Source organism: Trichosurus vulpecula, chromosome 4 (assembly GCF_011100635.1).
Source record: "Trichosurus vulpecula isolate mTriVul1 chromosome 4, mTriVul1.pri, whole genome shotgun sequence".
Lineage (NCBI taxonomy): Eukaryota > Metazoa > Chordata > Mammalia > Diprotodontia > Phalangeridae > Trichosurus > Trichosurus vulpecula.
The window spans coordinates 40,203,448-40,230,759 of record NC_050576.1 but is presented as its reverse complement, the minus strand read 5'-3'; the positions used below and the strand labels follow the sequence as shown (position 1 = coordinate 40,230,759).

General features: G+C 42.3%; 1 protein-coding gene across 2 annotated transcripts; it reads right to left on the bottom strand.

Moving 5' to 3' along the window:
• Positions 1 to 1,067: 1,067 nt before the first annotated feature.
• On the bottom strand, positions 1,068 to 27,087 carry LOC118848799 (guanylate-binding protein 6-like). 2 transcript variants are annotated; one of them, XM_036757820.1, is made up of 11 exons: positions 26,970 to 27,087; positions 22,960 to 23,155; positions 20,093 to 20,220; positions 12,653 to 12,762; positions 11,202 to 11,395; positions 8,872 to 9,117; positions 7,138 to 7,418; positions 6,110 to 6,322; positions 5,463 to 5,565; positions 3,809 to 4,002; positions 1,068 to 1,372 (listed from the first exon to the last, which is right to left on the bottom strand). In XM_036757820.1, the coding sequence occupies exons 2-11, from the start codon at positions 23,147 to 23,149 to the stop codon at positions 1,151 to 1,153; spliced, it is 1,881 nt and encodes a 626-aa protein (XP_036613715.1). In that variant the 5' UTR covers positions 23,150 to 23,155; positions 26,970 to 27,087; the 3' UTR covers positions 1,068 to 1,150. The 2 variants fall into 2 exon arrangements, with proteins under 2 accessions (XP_036613715.1, XP_036613717.1); XM_036757822.1 differs by lacking the exons at positions 22,960 to 23,155; positions 26,970 to 27,087 and adding an exon at positions 22,091 to 22,660.
• Positions 27,088 to 27,312: the final 225 nt, after the last annotated feature.

Sequence of the window (27,312 nt, the reverse complement as noted above, 5' to 3'; positions counted from 1 at the left end):
CCTGGTTTACTAATGGAAGAATCTGTAGGGCTTGCTGGTTTACCATCAGCTCTCCAATCCTGTTTTCTACCAGAGATATGGGGCCTCCACGGGCACTACTGATGCCTTGGTTACCTGCCAATGCAGAGGAACCCCTTAGACAGAAATCAAGAAGCAGAATTCACATAATCCTCAATTGACACTGCCTAGGTGAGTCAGATATCAATAACAGCAGAAGAGGGGATGCTGTGCACTTGTAGAATTCTATTTTTAGGGACACAGAACTGGCGATGGCAGATAATGATGACGATATTGATAGCAATGATAATACTTATCTTTATCTAGTGCCATAAGAGTTACAAAGTACTTTGCAAATATTATCTGATCCTCACACAACTCTGGGAGGTAAGTACAATTGTTATCCCCATTCTTACAGATCAGGGACTGAGGCAGACAGTTTCCAAGGTTTAAACACAGGTCTTCCTGACTCCTGGCCCAGCTTTCTATCCACTGCACCACTGAGATGCCTAGACTAGATGTCTTGACACTTTATTCTTAATCCCTAGAGCTGTCACATAGCACTTTGAGATTTCCAAAGAGTTTTGCTCATTTGATCCTCACACCAAGGCTGTGAAGTTGGTGCTGTTACCATCCCCATTTTATGGAAGAGGAAACTGAGACAAAGAGAGGTTCAGTGACTTTCTTAGAGTCCTACAGCCTGTAAGTATCTGCAACCATATTTGAACTTCAGTCCTGTCCCACTCATCGCACCACCAAGCAGTCATGTGTAAGCTGAGGCAGTGAGATCCCATGACTGTTCAGGCTCCTTCAAGCTCTGAATGCTCTGAACCATCCAAAGGAGGGTGAGAACTCAAGCTTTCTGCCTTCCAGACCATTTGCCTTAAAGAAAAGAAGTCTTTCACTTAGTGGAATGAAGCCTCATCTCACTGACACTGAGGAAGTGGATGCTCTTCATGTGAATTTCCTCCGATGTTCTTTATCCTGTCTGGTGAACATCAGCTTTACTTTTTAATATTTAGGTGAATTCAAATCAGAAAAACACAAACGTATTCATGCATACACACAGGTGTAAGGAAGTCTCAGAGCAATGATTTATTAGATGGAGCAAATATATTCTTTAACTTTTTTTGAGAAACTTAAACCCATTTGGTTATTGCACCAATTCAGCCAATCCGTTCATCCCGAACCCTAATAATTTTCCTACACCAGGTAACAGGACCATCAATGCAGTGCCCAAATTATGTAAAATTGAGGACCACACAGAGGTCTTTCTACTCTTAGTATCTTCAATCTGTTTTTGTAGTTCTTTCATCTGATTTTTCATTTCTTCAGCTTTTGCATGAAACCCTTCCTCCATCAGCTTCTTTTGTTCCTAAGAGAAGGCAAAAGCACAACAGCATTGCACACTGGTTAATTCCCATGCCACCAAGAACCATGCAATTCTATACATGTTTCCTGCATAAGATGTGACCCCTGAGTAGATTAGAAGAGGGGAAAAAGGCACAGGGGATTTCTCCTCAAGGGACATTTCTGGGTAGTGAGAAAAACCATCTAGAGGCTACACATTCTCTACAGTGACACATTACTTTCCCACTACTAGAGACAAGAAGGGCCAATGCCAAAATCTGTAACAGCTGAACACGAGGCCAATTGGGTTAGAACCATGGTCCTAAAAGGGAGAGCTAGGTGGTACAGTGCTGGACTTGGAGTCAGGAAGACCTGAGTTTGAATCCTGCCTCTGACACTCACTTACTGTGACTGGAGTCATGTTCCTTAAGTGATAATAGCTCCTAACACCCCAGATTGTTGTGAGGGTAAAAATGAGATAATGTTTGCTTTGTAAACCTTGAAGTGATATGTAAAATTCTAGCTGTCATCTTCAGCAATATTCTCAATTCATGATTGAGTGGTCCAGATGACATCATGTTTTAAAAAGGGTATAAAATACTATGTATTGGAGTGAACCAGGATGGGCTCCAGTCAACATCAAGGTGCCTTGATCATCTGGTCAATACTGAAACAAATGTGAATCAATATCTCCTGTCTCTATTAATAGACAAGACTGGATCTGTCCACATTCCAGGACTTCAGGCAGGACTTACTCTATCCCATAGCCGTTTGGGTAAGGGCTTACTGATAATGGTCCTAAGGAAACCAGGTCAGCCAAGGGATATGTTCTTGCCCCAGTTGTGGGCTCAGGTAGGAGGGTACAATTGACTCAGTCTGGGATGCTTGGCATCATCCTAGCAGCCCCAAACCCCAGGGGACTGTGGAATTAACTTGCACTGTCCATGGTTCTTAGGATTGAAGATGACCCCACAGACAGCTTGGATATTTTTAGGGTCTTTGTTGAGGACAAAGAGGCTTTGATGTGAATTTGGGGGGTTCAGTAAGAAGTAGGGGGAGCGGTGACAAATCCAAAGCAGTTCACTTTGAGGTTTCCCTCTGTGTGCTATGGTGTTAGAAGTACTAATCACAGGACCTGAAAGGTTCATGGTACTTTGTGGTTGTGAAGCCTTTTTTTTTAAACAGATGTTATGAAAGATTTTTGCGATCACAATTACATACAGAAGGCCAGGAATGTGCCTGATGCAGAACACAATAGCCTTGTCCGCTTGTGCTTGCATTTGCTCCTATGTTTTTCTTGGCCCCCTCTCATTTGTACGAGCCAGCATGGCCTTGTCCAGAGCCTTAGAGTCAGGGAGTCCTAAATTCAATTCATATCTCTGATACATCCTGGCTGTATGACCCAGGACAAGTCACTTAACCTCCTCAGTGTCCTCAGGAATTTTCTAGGACAATCCCTACATCTTGCTGCTGATTGTACTGGTAGAGGAAAATTTTCTTACTGTAGTTAGTTCCATCAATGAGGGCACAGGGCCAGCTCACTCTCTCTTACATTTGCAGGAAAGAGCCAAGGATTTGGGCATCAACACACTGGGGCAGGGGCGGGGAGGGCCTTGAACTCATCCCTCTACAATTTTCAGAAAGGATATCCATTATCAGATGCTATCTATGACAAATTTAGCAATGTAAGTTAAGCCAGAATTTTCTGACCTCAAGGCAGAGAGGCTCCTGGCAGAGATAATACCAGAGATTGCTGACCAGGAAATAGAATCCAAAAATAGCCTTAAGCCAGAATGTATAAGTTATTTGAGGTGGCCCAGATCTTTGTTTCAAAGAGCTTGGTCTCTGGGTTCTGCAATCTCCTGGAGAGAAAAGGCCCATTCTAATTGAGGCTCAGAGAAATTAATGGATCTCCTATGGGGAAAAAAAAAACACTGAGGGATATTCTCTGGACTGATGATTGTAAGTTAAGCTGTCAGCCTTGTATAAAAGGGATGCAGCAGAGAAGCCTCTGGGAATTAGATCTTTACTTTAAACTAATTGTGCCTGCTGGTTAACTAGAGAAATACAAACTTTGGTAGGAGCTTGTGAACTTTGAATGTCATAGGATGAGAACCTGTAGAATAATTTGAACTTGGAATAGTCTTGCCTGCCCAGCTCATTGTGGGAGCTCGGTGATGCTCTATGAGTGACACAAAAATCATTTGATCTGTACGACAATCTGTGCACTCAGTGAGGCAGATGTGATTGACCCTATATTACAGGAGAGAAAATTGAGGAGGAGGAGAAAAGGAAAGGGCTCAAACCTAGATCTTCTGATGAAAAGACCAGAGTCCTTTGCTCTCTGCCATGCTAATTCACATGAAGGCAAACTTGCCTCTCCTGTCCATCTGGCCATCCCTTTCCTGCCATGACATCAGTTGCTTCCTCAGCATAGGCACTGGTCCCAAACCCTGTGTACCTTTAGCTTATCTTCCAGAATCGTTTCTTGTTCTCTCAGGATCTGGATCCTCTCCTCCTCCATCTTCTTTGTCAATTGGTTGACGTTTTCTTCATAAGTTTTCAGCTGAGCTTTCATCTTCTCCTGCATTTCCCTTTGTTGCTGTTCCAACAAGTTCTTCTCCTTCTCGGCTGCTTCTCTTTTCACTTGTTCAGCTGTTTGATGGAATAGAAAATATGGGAAGATTAAATCAGGTAAGGCTAGTTTTCATCTCTTGTCAGTCAACAAGCATTTATTAGTGTTTACTGGGGCCAAGCACTGTGCTAAGCACCTGAGAGACCAACATAAAAAGAGGCTAAAAACAAGGACTTCATATTCTAAAGGAAGAAATGGTAATTATGTAGATTCCAAAAATGTAAGAATGGATGGGAGGGAAATGAATGTGGAAGGTAGGAAGGCATGTTAAAAGCTGGGGGAACAGGAAAAGCCTTTTTTTTCAAGTTGTTCTAACCTTTATTTAATATCAGAGGAGAACAAGGAAATTGTGTGGGGAAACGCTGAGCAGAGTTACTATACATCAATCTTTTTTTTTACAAAACACCTGACAAAGACATTGTTGTCTTAGATTTGGGCCTGCTGGCCAGCTTCCAACCCTCCAGTTTGCCCCACTTCAAAAGGATAGTGCTGGCGCCCATGTACAAACATGCTGCTGTCCCACTGGTATAGCTGGGCATTCGGGCTCTGAGGGTCAGGCCTGCTGCACAGCCTCCAAAGAAGTAGTTCAGGGAGTCATCTGGTTTTTCCCACATTTCAGCACTGATAAAGGAAGTGATCCCAAATATGGCACCTATGGCAGCCATGGAAAACATAAATTTCCCAACCCTTAATATTCTTTCAGCAGATGATTCACGTGGGACAAACACAAGGTGGTAGGCAGACGGCACCCAGCAAATAGCAGCACCCATCTTGGTGGTGACATAGGCTTTGTGGTGGCATTTTGTGATATCAGGGACATCCCACTATTGCTCCACCAGCATAGATGCCATGGTCACCCCCAGGAAAAGCCTTTAAGAAAGTGGGATTTTAACTGAGCCTAAAAGGGAGCTAAGGGTTATGTAGGAAGCAGAGTATTAATGGAATCAGGACAGCTAATGGAAAGACCTGGAGATCAGAGATGGCTTGTTGTGTCTGAGGAACTGCAAGTAGTCAATGTTGCTGAAACATAGCATGCATGGAGGGCAGTAAGGTATAAGAAACAGTAAAGGTAGGAAAGGGTGAATCTATGAAGTAATTTATGAAGGAATTATGGAGGAATTTATATATAATCCTGGAAGTATTAGGGAGTCATTGGAGGTCAATGACACATGATATTTTCTCCTGAACTCAGAACCCAAACTGACTATGAGAAGGAGACTGGAAATTCCTAAATCTCTTTTTTCTTCATTAGACCCAGAGAAGCAGAGCTGAAGAAGTCTGGGGGAGCAGCCTCTTTGACCTGCTGGTTGTTGTCACAGTTGCTCTTTACAAATCCAGCAAGGACTGGGACAGTAGAGAAGAAAGAATCCCAGTATTTCAGTAAAATCTTCATGTCACACTGAGGCCCTTAGGGAGAATTTGGTTCCAAACCCACCAAATCCCCTGCATGACTAAACCATCACACCCCAGCTCCCTGTACCTTCTAAAGCCTTCTCTTGTTCAGTGAGAGCTTGATCTGTCTGCAGGATGGATTCTTCTGTCATGGCCAGTGACTGTAGAAACCTTTGGAGGACCTCGTCTGCCTGGACAAACACACAAGACAGATGAACAAAATTTCCCCCAGACCAAGTCAGATGCTGAGAAGGGCAAACCCTCTGTGGTAGGAGCAATATCTGCTATATAGGCTAGAGTATCTTTTTCCTTAAAAGGTATTGACAACATTTTTGGGACATGATTGACTCAGAAGACCAAACACAAAGGCCATTCCTGTGACCTACCTGTCGGTACCAAAAGTCCCAAAAGGCCAAAGCACAAGGAGGTTCAGCTATGATCATCACATTTCATTCCAAGCTTGAACCTGAAATAATAGGCCAGCCTGCATCAGGCCTAGCCTATTATGGCCCTCATATGCATAGCTTCCTAAATTCCACAGTATATTCTCTAGCCTGGAAGTAGAGATTTCTGTCAAGAACTTCCAGGTGAGATGTGAACTAAAAAGTCAACAGTGTCTAGACATTCTCCTCTTGGTGGTTATTGGTAGGAGAAAGTCAGTGCTCAAATGGCTAGTAGGATCAATGGAGCCATCCTTGCAGTGTGACCCCTGCTGGCCTCCAGGTCTTTGCTCACCTTTACCCCTTTCCTGGGAACTTGGTGATAATCATTCATTATTTTTTCTTTTTCTTTCCTGTAGAGCTTGTAACCCCCTGGCACAGAGAAGGTGCCTTGAGGAATGGCTTCCATCAGGGTCTTTGAGAGGTATTCAAGCTTAGTTTGACAATATTTGATTGATTCCTCCTCATTTTGACGTATAAAATCATCCTTCTTGGATTCTAAGATTTTCTGCCAATGAGATGGAGAGAAAGACAATCAGGGAAAAGGAAGCAACATAAAAGAAATGATAATAACAGATAATGATTGACATGATCCCTCAAAGGCTATCAAAGTGCCCTATTTCCTTGTGGAGGGAGAGAGATTCTAAAGAAACTGTTGACAGAAGGTCTACCTGCATTTGTTTTTCTGGAAAGATGGATAGTGTGGTAGAATAAAATTTAAAATTTTGACCTGAGAGCTGAGAGGGCTCTGGTTTTAAATGTGCTACTGTTTAGGTGACCATGGACAAGTCACCTATCCTCTTTGGGGACCAAAGTCCTCACTCTCAAAATGATCCTCTGTGTCCCTGTCAGTCCTGAAAGTCTACCATAATGATTCTCCCTTTGGTGTGTGCCAAGTGAGTGCTACCAGGCTTTTTAAGACTGAGAAGACTTTTGGACTGGCAGGAGATGCTCCTAGAAGGAATTCAAGGGTGCTGGTGGTGGGAAGGTTTGTAGAAATGAGTGCGTCTGTGAGCTTCAGAAAATTGCAGTGTGCACTGAGGGACCATGATACCATCTATTCAGTAAATATGTGTGTGGGTTGGTATTTTGTCTTCTAAGAATCAGCTGATTTCAGTGTGTCACAAAGAGGGAGCATCTTTTCATGGCAAGTGAGATTTAGGCCTCCATGTCTCTTGTTCTCTAGAGAAATCAGGTTGTTCTCTCATGAACTGGGGATACAGGTCCCAAGGTCAAAAAGTCTGGAAAGAGCCTGCCCAGTCTCTAGGCTTTACTCAGAAAAGAGAAGTAAGCAGAGAAGTATAAATAAGTGAGAGGACATACCACCAGTTCCTCTTGGAACTTGTGTGTGTCATCCTTGAAAGAATGCTTCATGAAAACTGAGATAGCTTCTTTCTCACAGTCTGTATGTAGGCTTAGCAGGTCCTGGAGGGTTTCTGTGGGGAAGACCACCTTTAGGACCATCCGCTCTACATAATGCTCAGTAGCTTTTTCCACAGCAGCTGAGTTCTCAGTCTGAGCCAAGGCCAACACTGCATTCTCCAGGCAGGGAATATCTCCACTAGAGATTGTCTTCACGTAAGTCTCCAGCAGCTTTCCCAACCCTGATAGACAAAATGGAAGTTGAGGCAGAGAGCAACCTTCATTCAATTTGATCCAAGTGTTAATTATCTAGTTAGTGGAAACCATGCCTGACCAAGGATCTCTTTGACAGTAATCTTTGCAAGTGGCTTCTGATCATAGCTGGATAATTTTGACTTAAGGGGAGAGCATGACAACCAAAGGCAGGTTTTTCTATGTTTTAACAATTTAAATGGTTAGGAAGTCTCGGTTATTGATCACCCCTAAATATACCTCTTACCAAATTCTACCCATTTCTGCAAATTTAGATTTCTGGGGTCAAGGGGAAGGCTTCTTCCATAGGTCTACTCTTGTGTGATTTTTAGTCCTTTCACTGGCTTTAGGTATCATTTTCTGGAAATGTTTGACCTTGTCTATGTGTTTCCTGAATTGAGGTCCCTAGAACTGAACACAGAATACCAGATGTGGCCTAACTGGATCCAAATACTTGGCTCATTCTTGGCAATGAAGGCATTGAGTAACTGTGTTTTTGATATTTTGTTTTGCAGATCTTTTCCCCAAGAACTATTTTATATCTCTATTTCCCCTCCCCTCTAGGTAAGTTGATTTTTATACCCAAATGGAAAACTTTGCATTTATTCTTATTAGTTTCCATCATTCATTTAGAATCATTGTTTTATTCTTTCAGGATAACATTGTATCTCATTTCTTTCATTCGATGTATTAGTTGTTCTTCTGAGCTCTATGCCATCTGCACTTTGGATCACCATTCTCATTGTATTATATTTCACTTTGCCAACATTATTGAGAATGTTCTAAAAACCTGAGGCATGGCATTATAGATTTCCCTTCAATTTGATCTCAGGTTATTAAGGGCTATTTTGGGGGTCAGTCATTTAATATGTTGTGAATCTACCTAACAGTATTACCATCTCTTTTATATCTCTATGTTGTTCATAATCATAGCATGACACACTGTTAAATATTCTGTTGAAATCTCTGTTAAGTTGTTACTATTTCTCTGACTTACATCAATCCAGTTACAGTAAACAGGAAAATTTGCTTAATCTGCGGGATTTTAGTGACCACTGCTTTTCTTTCCTAAAGCTTACAAACCATCCCCTTATATAATGTGCTCTACAATATTGTCAGAAATAGAAGTCAAAGTCACTGGGTTAAACTTTGCTAAATCCACCCACTTCACCTTTGGAGCATTAAGGCAATGGACTTTCTCTACACCTGTGGTTCCTCTCTAATTCAATTCAATCTAATTTAATCTCCACCAAAGATCACTGACATTGTCTCTGAGTGCATATGCCTAGGCATTTTTAAACTGAAAGCTAGGGAAGCAAGAACAATGAAAACCAAGTCCAAAAGGACATTAAAACAAAAATCTTACAATACCTGTACACATACAAAGAAACAAAACACATATCCAATCCCAATCAAGTATGTAGTAGAGAAAATAAAACTCACGAATCCCATTGACTATGATGCCCCCACTAAGGGTCTTGGGTTTTGCAGTGGAAAAGATGTAAGAGCAGAAGTTGTCTGACTGGTCCTTGAATGCAGGCTCCAGCTGGCTTTCTTGGGCATCTTCAAGATGGGCTAAGAGTGACTTATCATTTGTTGGACGGTCAAATATGAAACACTTCCTTTTTGGAAAGAATTTTCTGATGCACTCTCGTGGAAGGTTGGCCATTTGAACTTTGGGATGGTTGCCTGAGAGATAGGGAAACAGAGATCATGCTAAGGGACAGGCCTGGAACAAGAGGATGATGAAGTTGCTGGAGACTGGTGATTGCTGTACTCAAGTCTTCATGTATCCATCCAATCCTAAGTTAGAATGATAGACACAGAATTTTAAAAACTGAACTGATTGAGGGAGAGATTATTAGAAATCAAACATTTTCTTGTAAGGATAATGTATTATGATATTGTGATAGGAAACATCTAAAAACATGTAGAGAAGATGAATTTTCCCCAAATCTCAATGGAACTTCTCACAGATTCATAGTTGAGATATGCTTAGATAGAACTTGGCAAATTATTGGAGTAATTATAGATAAGGTAGAAAGAGAATTGAGGCTCCCTAAAATGAAAAGGACCTGAGAGCTGAGGGCTATAATAAACGGAAATGCTCTTTGTGTGAAATTAATAACAATTCCATCATTCCAAAAAGAATTAGCCATTGAGAGGAAACTGTCTCAGAAGCCATTTTCAGCACTTCTTTCTCACCCATGTCCTTCATAATCAGTTAGTTGCATTCTACCCCCATAACATCTCTTGAATTCATTGCCTTCTATCTGCTTACCCCCACATTCCCCTGAGCTCAGGTCCTCATTACCTCTCACCTGGACTTTTACAGTAGCCTCCTAACTGGTCTTCCAGCCCCCACTTCCTCCTCTCTCCTACTTATTGCACACACATTACCAACCTGATATACCTGATGAAAAAGTCTGATTATGGTATTGTCTGCCTCAAGATGCTAGTACAGTGCTTGCCTAATGCCTCTGGGACCAAATTCAAACCTGATCCTTTGATATTAAACCTTTCCTAACCTGGTTCTAATCCTTCTAGATTGGATTCATGGTATTCTCCTTCCATTCTCTATTTGAATCACACTGGTCTCCTGGTTCTCTGAATATGATGTTTTCGTGTTTCTGGCTTATGAGTTCCTATGACTGTCCATTCTCCCTGTCACCTTTTCCTCCTGGAACCTGTAACTCTCTGCAGCCCTCTGCTTTGATAGTACCTCCTACAGAGTATGCCTTTGATGATCCCCGTGGCTCTTTAGTCCTTTCTATCTCCTTTCTTCCCACATTTTGTATATTTTTTTACTCACTTATCTTTCCCACGTTTTCTCCCACTCGCATGTAACCTTTTTGAGGGTAGGCCTTTTTGTCTCTGTATACTGACCACCTAGCTCAGTCCCTTGGGTAGAGTGGATATTTAATGAATGCCTTTTGACTGGAATTGAAGGAACTCATTCCCATACATGATTTAGAGAGATTTCCAATGAGATCAGCATCCTTGCCTGTATGCCATCAAGGAGTTACCAGCCTACAATGAAAATAGTGCATAATTGATGACCTGTATAGTTAGATTTATAGCCCCTTGTGAAGTGTTAGAAGAAAGGCTACTGGAGCAATGACAGGGCTGAATGGGAGCATCTGAGGTCAGTCAGAAATCTTTAGGATTAGCAAGATATATTTGAGAGAGACATAGCCAGTGTTTTCTAGAATTCTCAAAGGGAGAAAACTTCTGTCCTCACTAGCTAATATATATATATAGCTAGAGTTTTTGGAGATCTTGTGGTCCAAACTCTTCATCTTACACATTTGGACACTGAGGCTCAGAGAAATTAAATGCCCAAATAGCCCATAGTCACATGCGCAGTAAGCATCAGAGGTTTAATTTGAACCCAGGGCCTCAGACCTCCCATTTTGATGGACAACATGCCTTCTCAAGGATATGGCTATCTATCTCTTGTTATGCGCAAGGTCTATGCTGTTACTAGGGAGGAAGAATTCTTCAGGCTATGCCCTGGACTGAATGAAATAACCCTTAAATAAAGTCATTCCCTTTCATTGAAATTCCATGCTCACCAACCAACTGCAGGACATGGAGAAACATATCTCTGTCCTTTTGTAAATTCATATGAGAAAAACCCATCACAGAAGCTGGCAAAAATAACCCCCAGGAATAAACAGTTAAGCTCCAAAGAAAGGGAAAAAATTTGGTGTTAGTTCCACCTTTATTGTCAAGGGCCACTCATGGCCCAGTCTTAATTCCTAATAAATTACCTTTACTGAGTTTCAAGGCATTTTCCAGGTACTCATCTGCAGTGATGGGGTGTCCATCTACCTTAAGCTCCAAGGTAAAATCTCGCACAGTCCACACAAAGTCTGGGAAGAAGCCCGCAAACTCTGCTGAGTCTTCTCCAACAGCATTAGGTGAGGATTTGACCTTGATTAACTTTGTCAGCTCTGTTACATATCTAAGATCATGGATAAGGAAAAGGAAACATCCACCAGCATCATCAGTTCTCAGTTTTACCAGTGGGATCTTTCCTTCCCTGCAGTGAGTCTTATAAGTTCCCTCCCCCACCTTCCCTTTTGTACTCATGGGATTTCAATCATAGATGTAAAAGGGCAAAGGAAGGGCTTTTCAGGGAAGTCTCTGGTCAACTTGATGTTTCTTTAATCAACTTGGTGAGAACCCAGGTCTCGTTATGATTCCTGATTGCTATAGTAGTAGACAACAAGGTCTTGTGCTGAGCCAGCCAGTCAAGAAGTATTTATTAAATGTCCACTATGTATCAGATAGTGTTCTAAGTGCTAGGTGTGCAAATAAAGGCAAATGCATGGTCTCTGTTCCCAAGGAGTTCAAGAGCTTGACCCACATTGGCAAAGGCTGCAGAGAAGTCAAGAAGAATGAGGATTGAGAAGAGACCAGTAGATATGGTAATTTAGAGATTATTGGTAACTTTGAATAGAGCAGGTTCAGTTGAAGGATGAGGTCCGAATGCAAATTGCACTGGGGATAGAAGAGAGTGAGAGGAAAGGAAACAGAGACATTGACTACAGACAACATTCTCCATGAGTTTCGCCAGGAAGGAAAGTAGAGAAATAGGATTGTAGCTTTTTGAAACAGTTGATAGCATCAATAGGGAAAACATGACTGATTTTGTAAGTGACAGAGAAGCAGCCAATATCAGGCAGAGATTGAACATTAGTGAAAGGGCAAGGATGATAGAAAGGAAAACCTGTTAGAAAAGACAGAATGAGTTGCAATCAAGGGAGCATGCTAAGCATTTGCTTTGGTAAGGAGAGGAGCCACGTCTTCATATGAGATTGGGGTGAAGGATGGGAGGTAGAGGGACAAATGGGTGATGTGAGATGGGGAAAAGGGGAGAAGAAGAGACTTGGAAGTAATAAGGCAGTGGGAAAGCTGGAATGATTGAGACATTTCAGAATTTTTGAAGATGTAAGTGGAATATTGATGTCTAATGGCAAGCTCAACCAGGGTCCGTCCTGAGCTTTATTTGTGGGCCTGGTACCAGGCTGTCATGTGACGACCAGCCAGTTTCATTTGGAGACATTGACCCCAAAATGTTGGTCACCTAGTGATTGGTTTTTATGGGCAAAATAACTCATCCTGTAAGATCATAAAATGTGGATAATTTATCATCTATCCTGGTGAGGGAAATTAGTATTGAAGATGTTATGGATGTTCTGAAGTTATGAAAGGATACTGCATCTGTTCCAAGGCCTGGTGATTGATGGTGCTCATGCTGTTGTAGACAAAAGTGCTGCTGAGCAGGATGGCCAGGGCAAAGATCCAGGAGTCATTCTTGGAGTCACCCTACAAAACAGATTATGTCAGTGAGCCTATTATTCAACCCTTCATCGATGACACTGTATAACCTTTAGAGTCCATGGTCGGTTACAGTGAAGTCAGGGAATACTCAATTGTTAAAGATTTGATGTCTTACGTTTGGGACCTGAGATTATAGTCTAAGTCATTGCCTAGAATCTATGCCTAAAAGATTATCTATCTATCTATCTATCTATCTATCTATCTATCTATCTATCTATCTATCTGTCTATCCCTATCTGTCCTTCTATCCATCTATCTGTCTATCCATCTATCTAACTATCTATCCCTCGATTTCTCTATCTCTCTGTCTTTCTATTTTTCTATATTTCAGTCTATACTTTATCTGGTTGACTTTCTAATCTAGCCAATCACAGCAAGATCAAGGATGGCAAAGCTGGAGCCTATTTTTGCATTCATTTTCCTTTTTGCACATAATATTTAATTTTTCTTCAATTACATGTTAAAACAATTTTTAACCTTTGTTTTTTTAAGATTCCAATTCCAAATCCTATCTTGTGCTCCCTCCCTGCCCCCATCCCAAAGATGGCAAGCAATCTGATATAGGTTATGTGCCATCATATACAATATTTCCACATTATTCAATTTGTACAAGAGAACTTGAAGAAAATTTTTGAAAAAGAATGAAGAGAAGAGGAAGGAAGAAAGGAAGAAAAAGAGAACAAAAATGGTATGCTTTAGTTTGTATTCAGACATCAGTTCTTTCTCTGGAGGCAAATAGTATGTTTCTTCATGAATTGTTTAGGATTCTCTTGGATCTTTGTATTGCTGTGACTAGCTAAGTCATTCACAGTACAATATTGCTGTTAGTGTGTACAGTGTTCTCCTGGTTCTGTTCACTTCACTTCCTATCAGTTCAAGTAAGCCTCTCCATGTTTTTCTGAAGTCCACCTGCCCATCATTTTTTCTAGCACAATAATATTCCATCACATTCTTATACCACAATTTGTTCAGCTATTCCCCAATTTATGGGCATGCCCTTAATTTCCACTGCTTTGCCACCACAAAATGAACTGCTATAAATATTTTTGTACATGTAGGTCCTTTCCCCTTTTTATGATCTCTTTGGAATACAGACCTGGTAGTAGCATTGTTGGATCAAAGGTTATGCACAGTTTGATTGCTCTTTGCTAATTGTTCCTAATTGCTTTCCTGAATGGTTGGATCAGTTCACAACTCTACCAATAATGCCTTAAGGTCCCAATTTTTTCCAAATTCTTTTCAATACTTATCATTTTACTTTTTTTTCTTTTTTTGGTCATATTAGTCAATCTGATAGGGGTGAGGTGGTACCTCAGAGTTGTTTTAATTTGTATTTCTCTACTCAATAGTTATTTGGGGCATTTTTAATATAACTACAGGTAGCTTTGATTTCTTTGTCTGAAAACTGCCTGTTCATATCCTATGACCATTTATCAATTGGGGAATGGGGAATGATTTGTATTCTTACAAAATTGACTCAGTCCTATACATATATATGTATATATATATATATATAAATGAGGCCTTCATTAGAGATACTTGCTACAGAAAATTTGTCCCCAGTTTTCTGCTTTTCTTTTCATTTTGCTTGCATTGGTTTTGTTTATGCAAAATCTTTTTAATTTTATATAACTTTACATTTTGTGAGGATTTCTATATCTTGTTTGGTGCTACATTCTTCCCTTATCCACAGATCTGATAGGTAAAGTATTTCAGGCTCTCCCAATTAGCTTATGGTGTCACCCTTTATATGCAAATTATGTACCCATTTTGACCTTATCTTGGTATACAATATGAGTTGATAGTCTATAACTAGTTTCTACCATACTGCTTTCTAGGCCCCACCCCCATTTAGTTTTTGTCTAATAATGAGTTTTTGTCCCCAAAGCTTGGATTTTTTTGGTTTATCATGTCCTAGATTGCTATGGTCATTTACTACAATGTATTGTATCCCTAATCTATTCCACTGATCCACCACTATTTTTCTCAGCCAGTATTAGATTGTTTTGAACATTACCAGTTTATAATACAGTTTGAGATCTGGCAAGGCTGGACCACCTTCTTTCACATTATCTTTTATTGACTCCCTTAATATTCTTGACCTTTTGTTCTTCCAGATGAATTTAGTTATTATTTTTCTAGCTCTATAAAATAACTTTTTGTTAGCTTGATTGGTATGACACTGAATAAATAGATTAATTTAGGTAAGCCTTTCCTATTATTATGTTGGGTCAGCCAATCTGTGAACAATTAATACTTTCCCAGTTGTGTAGATCTGACCTCATTTGTGTGAAAAGTATTTTGTAATTGTGTTCATATGGTTACTGTGTTTGTCTTGCCAAGTAGAATCCCATTTTTGTATTTTTGAATTATCTAATCCCATTTGTATTGTCTAATCTCATTTTTGTATTTTGTATTGTCTACAGTGTTTGAAATGGAATTTCACTTTCTATCTCTTGCTTCTAGGACTTGTTGGTAATATGTACAAATTCTGACCATTTATGTAGGTTTATTTTATGTCCTTCAACTTTGCTGAAATTGTTATTTATTTCAACTAGGTTTTTAGTTGATTCTCTAAGTATACCATCATATTATCTGCAGAGAGTGATAGTTTTGTTTCCTCATTTCCTATTCTAATTCCTTCAATCTATTTTTCTCCTCTTATTGCTATAGCTAGCATTTCAAGTACAATACTGAATAATAGGGGTGCTAATGGTCATCTTTGCTTTATCTCTGATTGGAGTGAGAAGGCTTCTACCTAACTGACATTTCAGATAATGCTTACCGATGGTTTTAGATAGATACTACTTATCTTTTTAAGGTAAGCATATTCCTATGTTCTCTAGTGGTTTTTAATAAGAATAGTTGTTGTATTTTGTCACTGACTTTTTCTGCATTTATTGAGACAATCATATGATTTATGTTGGTTTTATTATTGAGATGGTCAGTTCTGCTGATAGTTTTCATCATTTTGAACCAGTCTTGAGTTTCTGGAATAAAACCCCCCTGTTCTTTCAGTTTCACCAAGCAAGTAAGACACCCAAGGGAGAGACAGGAGGAAGACTCTGTCAGGCAACAAACTCTCCCCACCCTATTAACCACCAGCTCCCCTAAGACTTGGGGAGAGACTGCCCTGGACTCTGAAACCAAGATTGCTCTGCCTCTTGGAATAACAATGACACCTCGACAATCGAACCACCTTCCATCCTGGACACCAAAGGGATTATTTGGGGAATGATCACATTGAAGAGAGAAACCATTTCAGATAAAGGATTCTCCTTCTTTGGCACCACCAACCCCAACTTCCACCAATAAGCAGACAGGTCTAAGAGGCCTGGAAAGGGCAGATCACCAATCCTACTGGCAGCCCAACTCCAGCTCCCATCATACCTGGGTACCTCCCTGTAAATGCCTCTTTCGGTACTGAATCCACAACTACTGAAGATTAAGGAAAGAATGTTTTTGCTACCCAAATCCTTGACATTCTTAAGCAACTCAGTAGCAGAAACTGACGTGATCTTATTAGTGGCAATGACATTAAAGAAGAGGCAATACCCACTGCATTGCCTCTGTACCCTAAAGGGGGACCCTGAGACTGCTCTATCTGACTTGGAACTGAAGTCTCCCCTGTATCATCTCACCCATTAGAATGTGACCTCCTGGGGAGCAGGAACTGTCTTGGTTTTTTTTTTCTCTAGCATTCAGTATAATACTTTGTACATACTAAGTGCTCAGTAAATGCTTATTCATTCATCTTAGCTTGATCAATTACACAGAATTTTTAAAGCACAGAAGAGAAATATTGAGCTCAACCTCATGTAGCAAAAGAACTAAGACACCCAGAGTAGTGACTTTCCTCTAGGCAACTAGAGGAAAGAAGGAGAGTTTGGGCACTCCACAGTAGAATATGAAATTAAAATCCCTACAGTTATTTCTTCCTAGGTTCTAGATGGACCAAGCTTGCGTCTGAAAGCCTTCTTTTAGAGGGGGCTCAGATCAGGATCTTCCAGGTGACTCCATTTTCCATCAGCAGCTCTGCTTGGTTTTGACTCCATGCAGTATCATGCCCCTGCACAGGCTTTCCCCTTTCCCCCTCCTCCATTTTCAGCTGCCTTTTGTCTTCCTCCATTAGTTTGTAATCTTCTGGGGAAGCATCCCCAGAGAGGACACAAGTAAATAAAAAGACTTTGCAGAAACTGTGACTAACAGAGACTGTGAAAGGCTCTTGTTCAGTACACATTCAAATACTACATGTATTTCACAATCTTCCCAGGTTTCCCTTCCTTTTTCTGTAAAAGAAGAGATTAGTTTATATCCCCTTGTTGTCCTTTCCAGATCTAGATCAATAATTGTATTGACAATTGAAGGGTTGGGCCTTGTAACTTACAGTGTTAAATTCTGCCCAATAGTGTGTGAAAGGAGACAAACTTTATGTTAAAGTGTAGATCGACCATGTCACTCCTTTGCTCAAGAAACTCTGGTGGCTGCCCATTGTCTGTAAGATAAAATACAAATTCCTCTTTCCCAGTGTCACTCTATTTTATGTTCACAGGCTATTTATATGCTAAGTATTTCATGCTCTTTCACAGACTGTTTACTATGCCTTGAATGCGCTCTCTCTCTCTCTCCCTCTCTCTCTCTCTCTCTCTTTCTCTGTCTTTTTCTCCCATTTGGGCCACTTTGAACCCTTAGCTTCCTTCAAGCAATAGCCTATGTGCCAGTTCCTTGTAGAGGGCTTTTCGTGTTTTCCCAAGCTTGACAACTAAACCACTTTGTGCTTATTTAATTCACTCTCCTCTACTTTTGTGTTTGTGAACGTTAGGTCTCTGCTATCTGGGTGGCATTGTAGCCTGAAATTCCAGATCATCTATTGCTGAGAGGTGAAGACGGTATGAAGCACCTGAGAGAAAACCCAACAGTTACTTGGGTTCTAGATTACTGTTTCTCTTTCTCTCTCTCTCTCTCTCTCTCTCTCTCTTTCTCTCTTTCTCTCTCTCTCTGTGTATGTGTGTGTGTGTGTGTTTGTGTGTGTTGGGGTTTGCAGCTCCCAGATGGCCAGCGAGAATTATAGCAACAAAGATTGCCTGGCACTTCAGATATGTACTACCATCAAAAGGGGTCTACCTGATTTCTTTATTTTTTGTATGGGAAAGGTCCCATGTTGATGAATATGTGTAATATTCATTTTTTTCTAGTTTCCATGTATTCTAGGGTGATAACGGGGAAGATGAGGTAACAGATGTAGGGTGGGAAGGCTCATTGTTCTATCTGTTACTAGGGTGTGGATTCTATTAGATGAAGAACTGTGGGTGGTACAAATTCATTCAGTCATTGTTGAAGTTTGGAAACATAGAGAAATCTTGGCAGGTTAGGGGACATAAGAAGAAATAGTGATAGGGAAAAAATTGCCAAGAGCAACTGACGTGAGAGCAGTCTTAGGGTGCTGAGGGGATTTTAAAAACTCTTCTAAAAAGCTCTTTTTCATTGCCAAGGGAAAGGACCTTGGTAATTAATCTCTCCATTTTCCATCAGTGTTTTGGACTGCAGGGGCCATCATGCCCATCATGCCTCCCCCAGAATCACTTGATCACCTGAAATCTAATCACCAAGCTGGTTGACTGAATTTTTGATTGACAGCACCTTCTCAGCTCCCTCAATTGCCTCTCCTTTCTGATTGGAGGGCTGGAGGGTGCAGCAGTAAATGCCTCCCAAAGCCTTCTTTTAGAGGAGGTTCAGATCAGAACTTTCCAGGTAACTCTCCATTTTCTATCAGCAGCTCTGATTGGAGGGCTGGAGGGTGCAGCAGTAAATGCCTCCCAAAGCCTTCTTTTAGAGGAGGTTCAGATCAGAACTTTCCAGGTAACTCTCCATTTTCTATCAGCAGCTCTGCTTAGTTTTGACTCCATGCAGTATCATGCCCCTGCACAGGCTTTCCTCTTTCCCCCTCCTCCATTTTCAGCCGCCTTTTGTCTTCCTCCATTAATTTGTAAGCTTCTTTTTCTTTCTTTCCTTTTCTTGTTTGTATCGTCAGCACTTGGCACAGTGTCTGGCACATACTACTTGCTCAATTCATATATATATATATATACATTTAATTGACTTGGCATGGTCATGGTCCTCTTGGGGAGGACAACAGGACCTTTCCTCTTAAGACTTCACGATTTCCCCTAGATGTTGTACCAATGAATGTGGACCTCGATGGGGAGAAGGCAAACCTGGCAAGGAATGTAATGCTAAAGTGTATGGGGCCTCAGCAGGCCAGCATAGCCACACACAGAGATGGTTCTCTACAGGTGCCCATTCTCTGACCAGCAATTTCAGCAATTTCTGACAAAGGAATTGTGGGGCCCTTGCATTTGCAAAAACCCTAAAGAACAAGAATATCCACATGAAATAAAGCAGTCACGAATCAGACATTATAGGATGCATTAGGGGATCATCAGTTTCCCTGGCTGTTATGTACACCCTGCCAATAGCTCACAGCTGGGCATTGCCTTGCATTCGTTTATAAGCTTTGCAAAGGATTTTAGAAAGATGATCTCATTTGAGCCCAATAATAATCCTAGGATGTATGTGCTATTCTTATCCCCATTTTACAAATGGGGAAACTGAGTTAGGGAGAGTTCAAGTGACTTTCCCAGGGTCACACAGCACATGACTGTCTGGGGTAGATTCCAGAGTCAGATCTTTCCAACCCCAAGACCAGCACTGTAGCCACTATGTCCCCTGGCTGCTCCTTGAAGGCAGGGACTGGGTGACTTTGGTATTTTTGTCCCCTGAGCCCAGCAGGGAGTAGGTTCTTAGCAAATGCCTGCTAATAGGTAGACTGGTCTTTTTTATTCACTGGTGAATTTACAGCCTGGAGGATCAAGTTCAGAAGTGGGTCTTCAGAAGCCTTTTAAAGAAATGGGAACCGCCTGCAAGATTGGGATTCCCAGACAGTCAGTCTGACCTGAGGTCTGTGCTAGCCTCATCTTGGGGTTTCGGTCAGCTTCCTCTTTTGGCCCATCTTTTTCTGCAGCTGGAACTTTGGGGAAGTCCTTGATACAAGGAGAGTAGTAGGATGCTGTGATGGGTCCTTCATGTTTACATGGCATGGCCTTCTTCCTCAACATGATGGCAGCATCCCAGAGCCCAGGATGCAGCCAGGACCCATCCAGCTTGGTCACCCCATAGATACATTGCACAAGCATCTCTTGGCAATAGTTTGTCATACCCACACACAGGCCTGCCAAGTGTAAGAGGTCATTCCTTCTTAGGTCAGGGAGAGCTAGAGAGGGGAATTCAGTGAGCAGAATGTCACTGATTAATTTACCTTTTCCACATCTCCAAGGCCCTCAGTATCAAGCAGAACCAAGGTATAGTCAAGTTTGCTGGGGTGAGGGACGCACCACATCCAGATGCCCTTTGTATGAGACTGCACGGTGGAGCCAAGGGAGAAGCCTGCAAGGGAAGGGGGAGACATGAGGGTCCAGTGGAGGCAGGAAGCCCAGAGGCTGCAACAGACAAACTCCTAGGTCCTAAAGAGAGGAGATGGGAAGCTCCTCGGTGGGGAAAAAATAAGAACAAGGATCATAGTTAACATTTATCTAGCACATTTTATGTGTGTTCTCTCCTTCTGCCTTCACAGGAATGCTGTGAACTAGGTGTTTCTTTTATCTCTACGTCACAGAGGGGGAAACTGAGACTGAGGGAGGTAAATTACTAGGCCTGGACCACAAGCCAGTGAGTAGCTGAGACAGCTTTCACACTCAGGGCTTCCTGGTTCCCAGTCCCACATTATCAAACATTAGCAGCTAGGGGCATAGGAATGCATGCATTCAGTTTACCCAGAGCACTGTGAGCTTAGACTCATGGGGTCAGATTTATGGTAAAGGTGGCAAACAAGATCAGTGAGAGCTTCAGGTGTGCCTAGAGACATCACCTTTCTTAGCAGTATCAGCCACACCCAAGGCTGCAAACAGTTTAGACCATCTCCACAAACCTGAGCTTAGAGAAGGAAGAGCAGCCCAGAAGAGTGCATCATGGGAGTGTTGGTAGAAAGCAAGGAAGAACACAGGACAGGTGTGGGACCCTGGGCAAGTCACAGAATCTCTGGGTGCCCCTCCCCAACCCAGCCCCCAGGAAAGACCTGGAGTGACAGAGAAAGAGCTGATCTACATGAGAAGGGAAAGTCTCTACTGTGAAGGGACCACAGGTCAGTTACACACACACACACACACACACACACACACAGAAATGAGATGGTTTCCTAGAATTAAGCCAGCTTCAGTTTTATTCTGACTCAGTAAGTTGTTACCTAAGAACTGTCCTTACATGAATTCACAATACCTTTCTCTAATGGGGAGATGAAAGCAAGGGAAACAGGCATTTACTAAATGCCTACAGTGTCCCAGGCACAGTGCTAAGCAATTCACAGATATCTCATTTGATTCTGACAACAACGCTACAGCAGAAGGATCAAATCACCACCATCATCTTGATCATCCCCTCCCTTCAGATCTTGTAGAGATTGCTCAGTCCCTTCTCCCAAAACCCCTAGGAAGAGGAGTGCCTTTAACCCCCAGTCATCAGCCTTGCCTGCAGCCTGGCCCCTGCAGCCATTGTCCTGGGAAGTAGCCCCTTTGAGATGTGAATCTGTCCCCACCACCACCAACAGCTGAACAACAGCCACTTATTGGCATCACCTTTTAGCAGCAGGTAAGTTTCAGAGCCTTGAAAACAACAGCATCTCCTTCACCCTGGATAGCAGTCCTGACTCCAGCCCACCCCAGGCAGCCATGGTCCAGGGGAACAATCCCTTAGATGTGGCTCCTGACTCTGCAGGTGCTGTGGCAGGCCTCTATTTCTTCAGTAGCCACAGTAGCAAGTGAAGACCCCCAAAACAATCCTTGGTATTGACCAATGGCTTTGCAAGGGTGGTTTTAATCAACAGAGGAGCCATAGAGGAGATGCCTTACTATCTGATTTTCAGCAGAACCCTTAGTAGCACTGGGCCCTTCCATGACTTCAAACTGAACCCTTGTGTGTGCCTTAGCTCCTCATTATACTATGAGCTTCTTGAGAGCAGGGGCTGTCTTGATTTTTTACTGGCATCGTCAGTACTTTGCACAGTAGTTGGCATGTAGTGCTTAATAAAGTAGGGGAGGAAAGGTGAGGTGGGAAGATTCTAAAGGTAAATTTGTTGATACTCTGCAGGGCTCCATTGAATATACCAACAAAGAAAGTAAGTCACAATGTGGAATAGTGCAGAAAGCCTTGTCTTCAGAATAACAAGACCTGGGTTCAGATCTTGCCTCTGTTGTTTACTCACTGTGTGACACAGGGCGTTGTGCTCTCTGGGGCTTAATTTTGTCATTTGTAAAAGGAGATGATTGAATTAGATGTCCCCTTCCTGCTCTCAGTTGATGATCCTGTGAGAACAATCACTATGAGGAAAATGTTTCACTCTTGGGATCTGGCTGCTCTGATTGATCACGGGAACAACTGACAGCCACATTCTCAGACCAACATAATGTAGGCTAGAGGCAATAATCCTGAGCAGATATAAAGCTAGGAGTACATGGCCACTAGGAGACAGGCAGCCAGGGGACATTTTTCTACTTTTAAAAAATGCAAACACTTTTAATGCTAGAGCATTTGGGTCTCCATGTCACAAAGGTATTTGTTGTGGAACAATTTAGTTCACAAGTATTACAGTGTAAGATCTAAGTGTTTCAAGGACACTCCAGCACCTGACTCAGTCTCTCCCACCTGGAATGCTTCCCCTCCTCATCTCTGCCTTTTGGCTTCCCTGTTTTCCTTCAGTTCTCAGCTAAACTTAAGGGAGAAACTTTTCTGGATCCCTTCAATGCTAGTGCCTTTCCTCTAATGATTATCTCCAATGCATTTTGTATAGGTCTCATTTGTACACAGTTGTTTGCTTCCTGTCTCCCTCATTAGACTGTGAGCTCCTTGGTAGCAGGGACAGAATTTTCCTTTCTTTGTCTCCTCAGCACTTAGCAGAGTTTCTAGCACATAGTGGGCCCTTAATAAATGCTTGTGTACTGTCCGGAAGGGAACAGTAAACAAGGGGCCAACTTTTAAAGCTTCATTAAGTCTCAGACATGCCTTGTAGCAGTTCTAACCCTGTGGCAGAGTACGCTCCACAATCAGACTCCTGGAAGCCAGGACTCCACTTACCTGTGTTCTTTCCTGCCAGCCTGTTCATCAGGTAGGATTTTCCAGTACGGTACATACCAACCATAGCTACCACCACCACTGGGTTAGTAATGGTCATAAGAATCTGTAGGGCTTGCTGGTTTACCATCAGCTCTCCATTCCTGTTTTCTACCATAGATATGGGGGCCTCCATGGGTACTGCTGATGCCATGGTCACCTGTAAATGCAGAGGAGCCCCTTAGAAAGAAATCAAGAAGCTGAATTCACATAATCCTCAATTAAGACTGCCTAGGTGAGTCAGATATTAGTAACAGCAGAAGAGGGGACACTCTGTTGTTGTAAATTCTATTCTTAGGAACACAGAACTGGCGATGGCAGATAATGATGATGATGTTATTAATGGCAATGATAATACTTACCTTTATGTAGTGCCGTAAGAGTTATAAAGCACTTTATAAATATTATCTGATCCTCATGACAAATCAGGGATGTATGTACAATTATCATCCCCATTCTTACAGATGAGGAAACTGAGGCAGCTTCTAGGATTTAAACACAGGTCTTTCTGACTCCTGGTCCAGCTGTCTATCCACTGCACCACTGAGCTGTCTGGGCCAGGTATCCTGTCAGCTCATTCTTTTTTTTTTAAGATTTTTTATTTTTAGTTTACAACAATCAGTTCTGCATGTTGTTGAGTTCCAAATTTTCTTCCCCACCCTCGCTTCCTGCCTCCCCCGCAAGACAGCATGGAATCCAATATATCTTCTACATATACCTTCCCATTAAAGTTATTTATACAATAGTCAAGTTGTAAAGAACAATTATGACCAACGGAATGAATCATGAGGAAGAAGAAACAAACCCCCCCCCCAAAAAAGAGGAAAAAAAAGCAAATAGTTTGCCTCAATCTGCATTCAGACTCCATCGTTCTTTCTCTGGGTGTAGATAGCTCTCTCCATCATGAGTCCTTCGGGGTTGTCTTTGAGCCTTGTATTGCTGGGAAGATCCAAGTCTATCAGAGTTAGTCATCACAGAATCAATATATCTGTGGTTGTGTACAATGTTCTCCTGGTTCTGCTCCACTCACTCGGCATCAGATCAGGTAGGTCTTTCCAGGTTATTATGAAGTCCATATCTTCTCCACTTCTTATGGCACAATAGTATTCCATTACATTCGTATACTACCACTTGTTCAGCCATTCCCCAATTGATGGACATCCCCTTGATTTCCAATTCTTTGCTACTACAAAAAGGGCTCTTATAAATATTTTTGTATATATGGGTCCCTTTCCCACTGGTGTGATCTCTTTAGGGTACAGCCCTAGAAGTGGTATTGCTGGTCAACTGTCATTTCATTTTTGATCCCCAGTGCTGTCACATAGGAAAAATATTCCCAATCTTTGAAAATCCCACCCTGCAAGATTCTACCTGCTACAATAATCATGTCCCTTCACATTATGTTGGTCTAGGTCCACAGTGGCCATGGTCATGAGTGATGTGAGGGAGGGATAATATGAGACTGTATCAGGCAAATACTTTGAGATAAATGGTTTATTTATTAGCGTCTGGTGCTAGTCCCTTCTTAGTGGTGCCTGAGTGACTTTGGGATGATTTCTGTCCATCCTTCCCTTCCCTTCCCCTACCCCACCCTGAAGTTTCTGATTACTCTTCCATTTTTATTTCCTAACTCTTACTTTTTCCTCTGAATTTGGGAACATCAAGGAGCTCTTTAGTTTGACTATGGCAGAGCACTGTCCTTAATCACTGCATGCCAGAGTGGATTAAAAAGTTGGTTTGGGAGTCAGGAAGACATAGATTAAATACTCTCTCCGGTGCAACCTGAATTTGTGACCCTAGGTAAGTCAAATAACCTACCCATGGTCCATGGAGCTCTCTAAGGTTTAAATCACAGTACAGTTGTAGGCCTACATTGGTAGAGGGAGTTTCATCCCTAGGAGATTATTATACCAAAGGAGTCTTAGGTCCAGACAAACAGAGATCATTGGTGGAAATCACCCCCTTTCTAGATAGAGAACAAGAACCCCAAATTCTGACTGCCTTACAGGAATCCAGAACCAGCCCCTTAGTGGCTGCTCTGACAATGTCTGGGACTCTGGCCAGCCTCAGGTGAGGTCTCTGGGGTGATACAGCCCCAGGGGCCAGATCCCCAGATCAACCCAACCCTTGCAGAAATAGTAGAATTGTCTTTTGTAGATGGTTTCCCTGGGTTTCTGATCCAACATAGATAGGCTGTGGATCTTTACTCCTGGAACATCCCAGAACCTGAACCAAGGCAGCCTTCACTGTATCATACCTGGAGGGTAGGCAGCCCCCTGTGTGAACCCTGATCTCATAAGATATAGTGCCTATTAGACAATGGGGAGCAGTGCAAGGAGACTTTCCCCATTTCTGATGGATTTGAAAAAGCCAGCATCTGGATATTCTGGATCAGGAGAGGACAAGAAAAGTAGCAAATTATGCCATCCCCTAACATGAGACTTCTTGAGGCCATGTGGAAAGTTGGCTATAGAGCTGGACCTGGAGTCAGGAGGAGCTGGGCTCCCATCCTGTCAGCCATGCGTCACAGCTGGGTGACCATGGACTTAATGTCTCTGCACCTCAGCTTCCTCATCTGTGCAATGGGCACAGTAGCAAAGTGCCTACTTCACTGGGTCGTTGTGTGACTTAAATGAGATACTTTCTGTAAAGCACTTAGTGAACCTTACAGGGTAGTTCAGATGCCAGCCAGTGTTACTCCTCTTTGTGCTTTCCCTACTCATTCTCTTAAGGTGCAGCTTGGACTGCTCCTAATGAAGTAGCTCCATCTCCTCTTTGCCTCCTGGATCACAGTCTTGCTGTGATGGTAGTGAGCACTGGCTGACAACAGACGATCCACTAGAGAAGGAAATGGTAAACTACTATAGTATCTTTGCCAAGAATACCCTATGGACAACTAGTGTGTGGGGTCAAGGAGAATTAGACATGGATGAATGACTGAACAATACCAACACGTCTTGCTCAAGCAGCAATTTCCCCATGTAGAATCCAACCTTTTGTTGGAGCCAAGTCCTGACAGTCCTCCCAGCATTCTCCTAGCAGCCTGCTGAAGAGCAGTGAGCCCACAGAGCCCAAGGGGACCTGGAGAGGGGGGTCATCCCTGCTGCCTGTGCCCCAGGCTCCACCTAGGAAGGATCAGGGCCATCCTCAGAGAGATCCATCCAGCTTTGGGGGTAAAGAGGATGTGTTGCATTTCCTCTGCACTTGTCTCCTAGCTGACAACTACAGTCTCCCTAGAGCACTCTGGGAACTCACATTGCCCTGTTCCTGAGCAATACAATTCCAGGGCTCATGTAGATCCAGGGGCTTTTTCGAACTTTATACATTCTGTCTTCTCCCAATAAGTACAAATGCCCCTGCCACTGAGATTGCTTAGATGACAGAAATCTAGGCCCTACATGCTGAAAATCCAATTTTAATGTGGTTTCCATTCTACTAGACTGAGAATCATAGATTTCACATCCCTAGGAGACCCCAAGAAATCATGTGGTCCCATCCTCCCCCGTGCCCCACACACACATATCATTTCATCTCCACTTTTGCTGATGACAAAACTGTGGCTCACAGAAGTTAAAGGATTTAGCCTGGATCAGACAATTTAGAAGAGACAGAGCTAGAACCAGAAGCCAGCTCTCCTATATCATCACTTCATCTCCTTCTCTTTTAACTTGTCTTGCTCTGTCTTCTAAGTAATGGCATCTGTAGAATGGCCCTGTCAGCCTCAGCACTTCCCACTGCCTTAAAGGGGATGAGTTGCAGTGTCTCCAGAGCACACAGCCAGGGACCAGTGTCAGACTTCTGACTAAGTAGCTGAGGCCAGAGGGAACTGTTTGGATAAATCAATGCCAAACAAACGTGTATTATTCAAGCTGCCTCCTTGGCCCTTCTCACTGGGTTTTAATCCTAAGACTAACTTTCAAGCTCCAGGGAAAAGATGCAAGGAAGAGAGGAGAAAACTGGCAAATAAGCCTTACCTTTTACAGGAGGCTTCTGGTCAAATTGTTCACAGACGCTCTCGCACGTTTGCTTTTTCTCTCAGCTCTTCCCTTATGTGCTCTTCCTTGTCCTCCCCTCTCTTCTCTTTTTTGCTTCTCACATTGCTTCTGTTATTTATGGTAAGAAGGAAAGGGTGGGACCGACAGGGGAAATTGAAACCGAAAGCAAATCTTTCTGTTGCTAACTCCCTAAGCTTAAAATGAGAGCCTAAAGTGAATGTATGAGTGTATTGTTTGAGAAATGCAGCAAATGCCTAATTATTCACCACATGTGAGAGCTTCAACAAAAGCATTTTCTAATGCCAACCTCAAAAACAGCCTA

Coding starts and splice junctions, on each gene's coding strand:
- LOC118848799 (XM_036757820.1), bottom strand. CDS start 23,149: ATGGCATCAGCAGTACCCATGGAGGCCCCCATATCTATGGTAGAAAAC. Junction 12,763..20,092: donor GCCTTGGAGATGTGGAAAAG/GTAAATTAATCA, acceptor TCTGTTTTGTAG/GGTGACTCCAAGAATGACTC. Junction 11,396..12,652: donor CAGGCCTTGGAACAGATGCA/GTATCCTTTCAT, acceptor CCATGATCTTAG/ATATGTAACAGAGCTGACAA.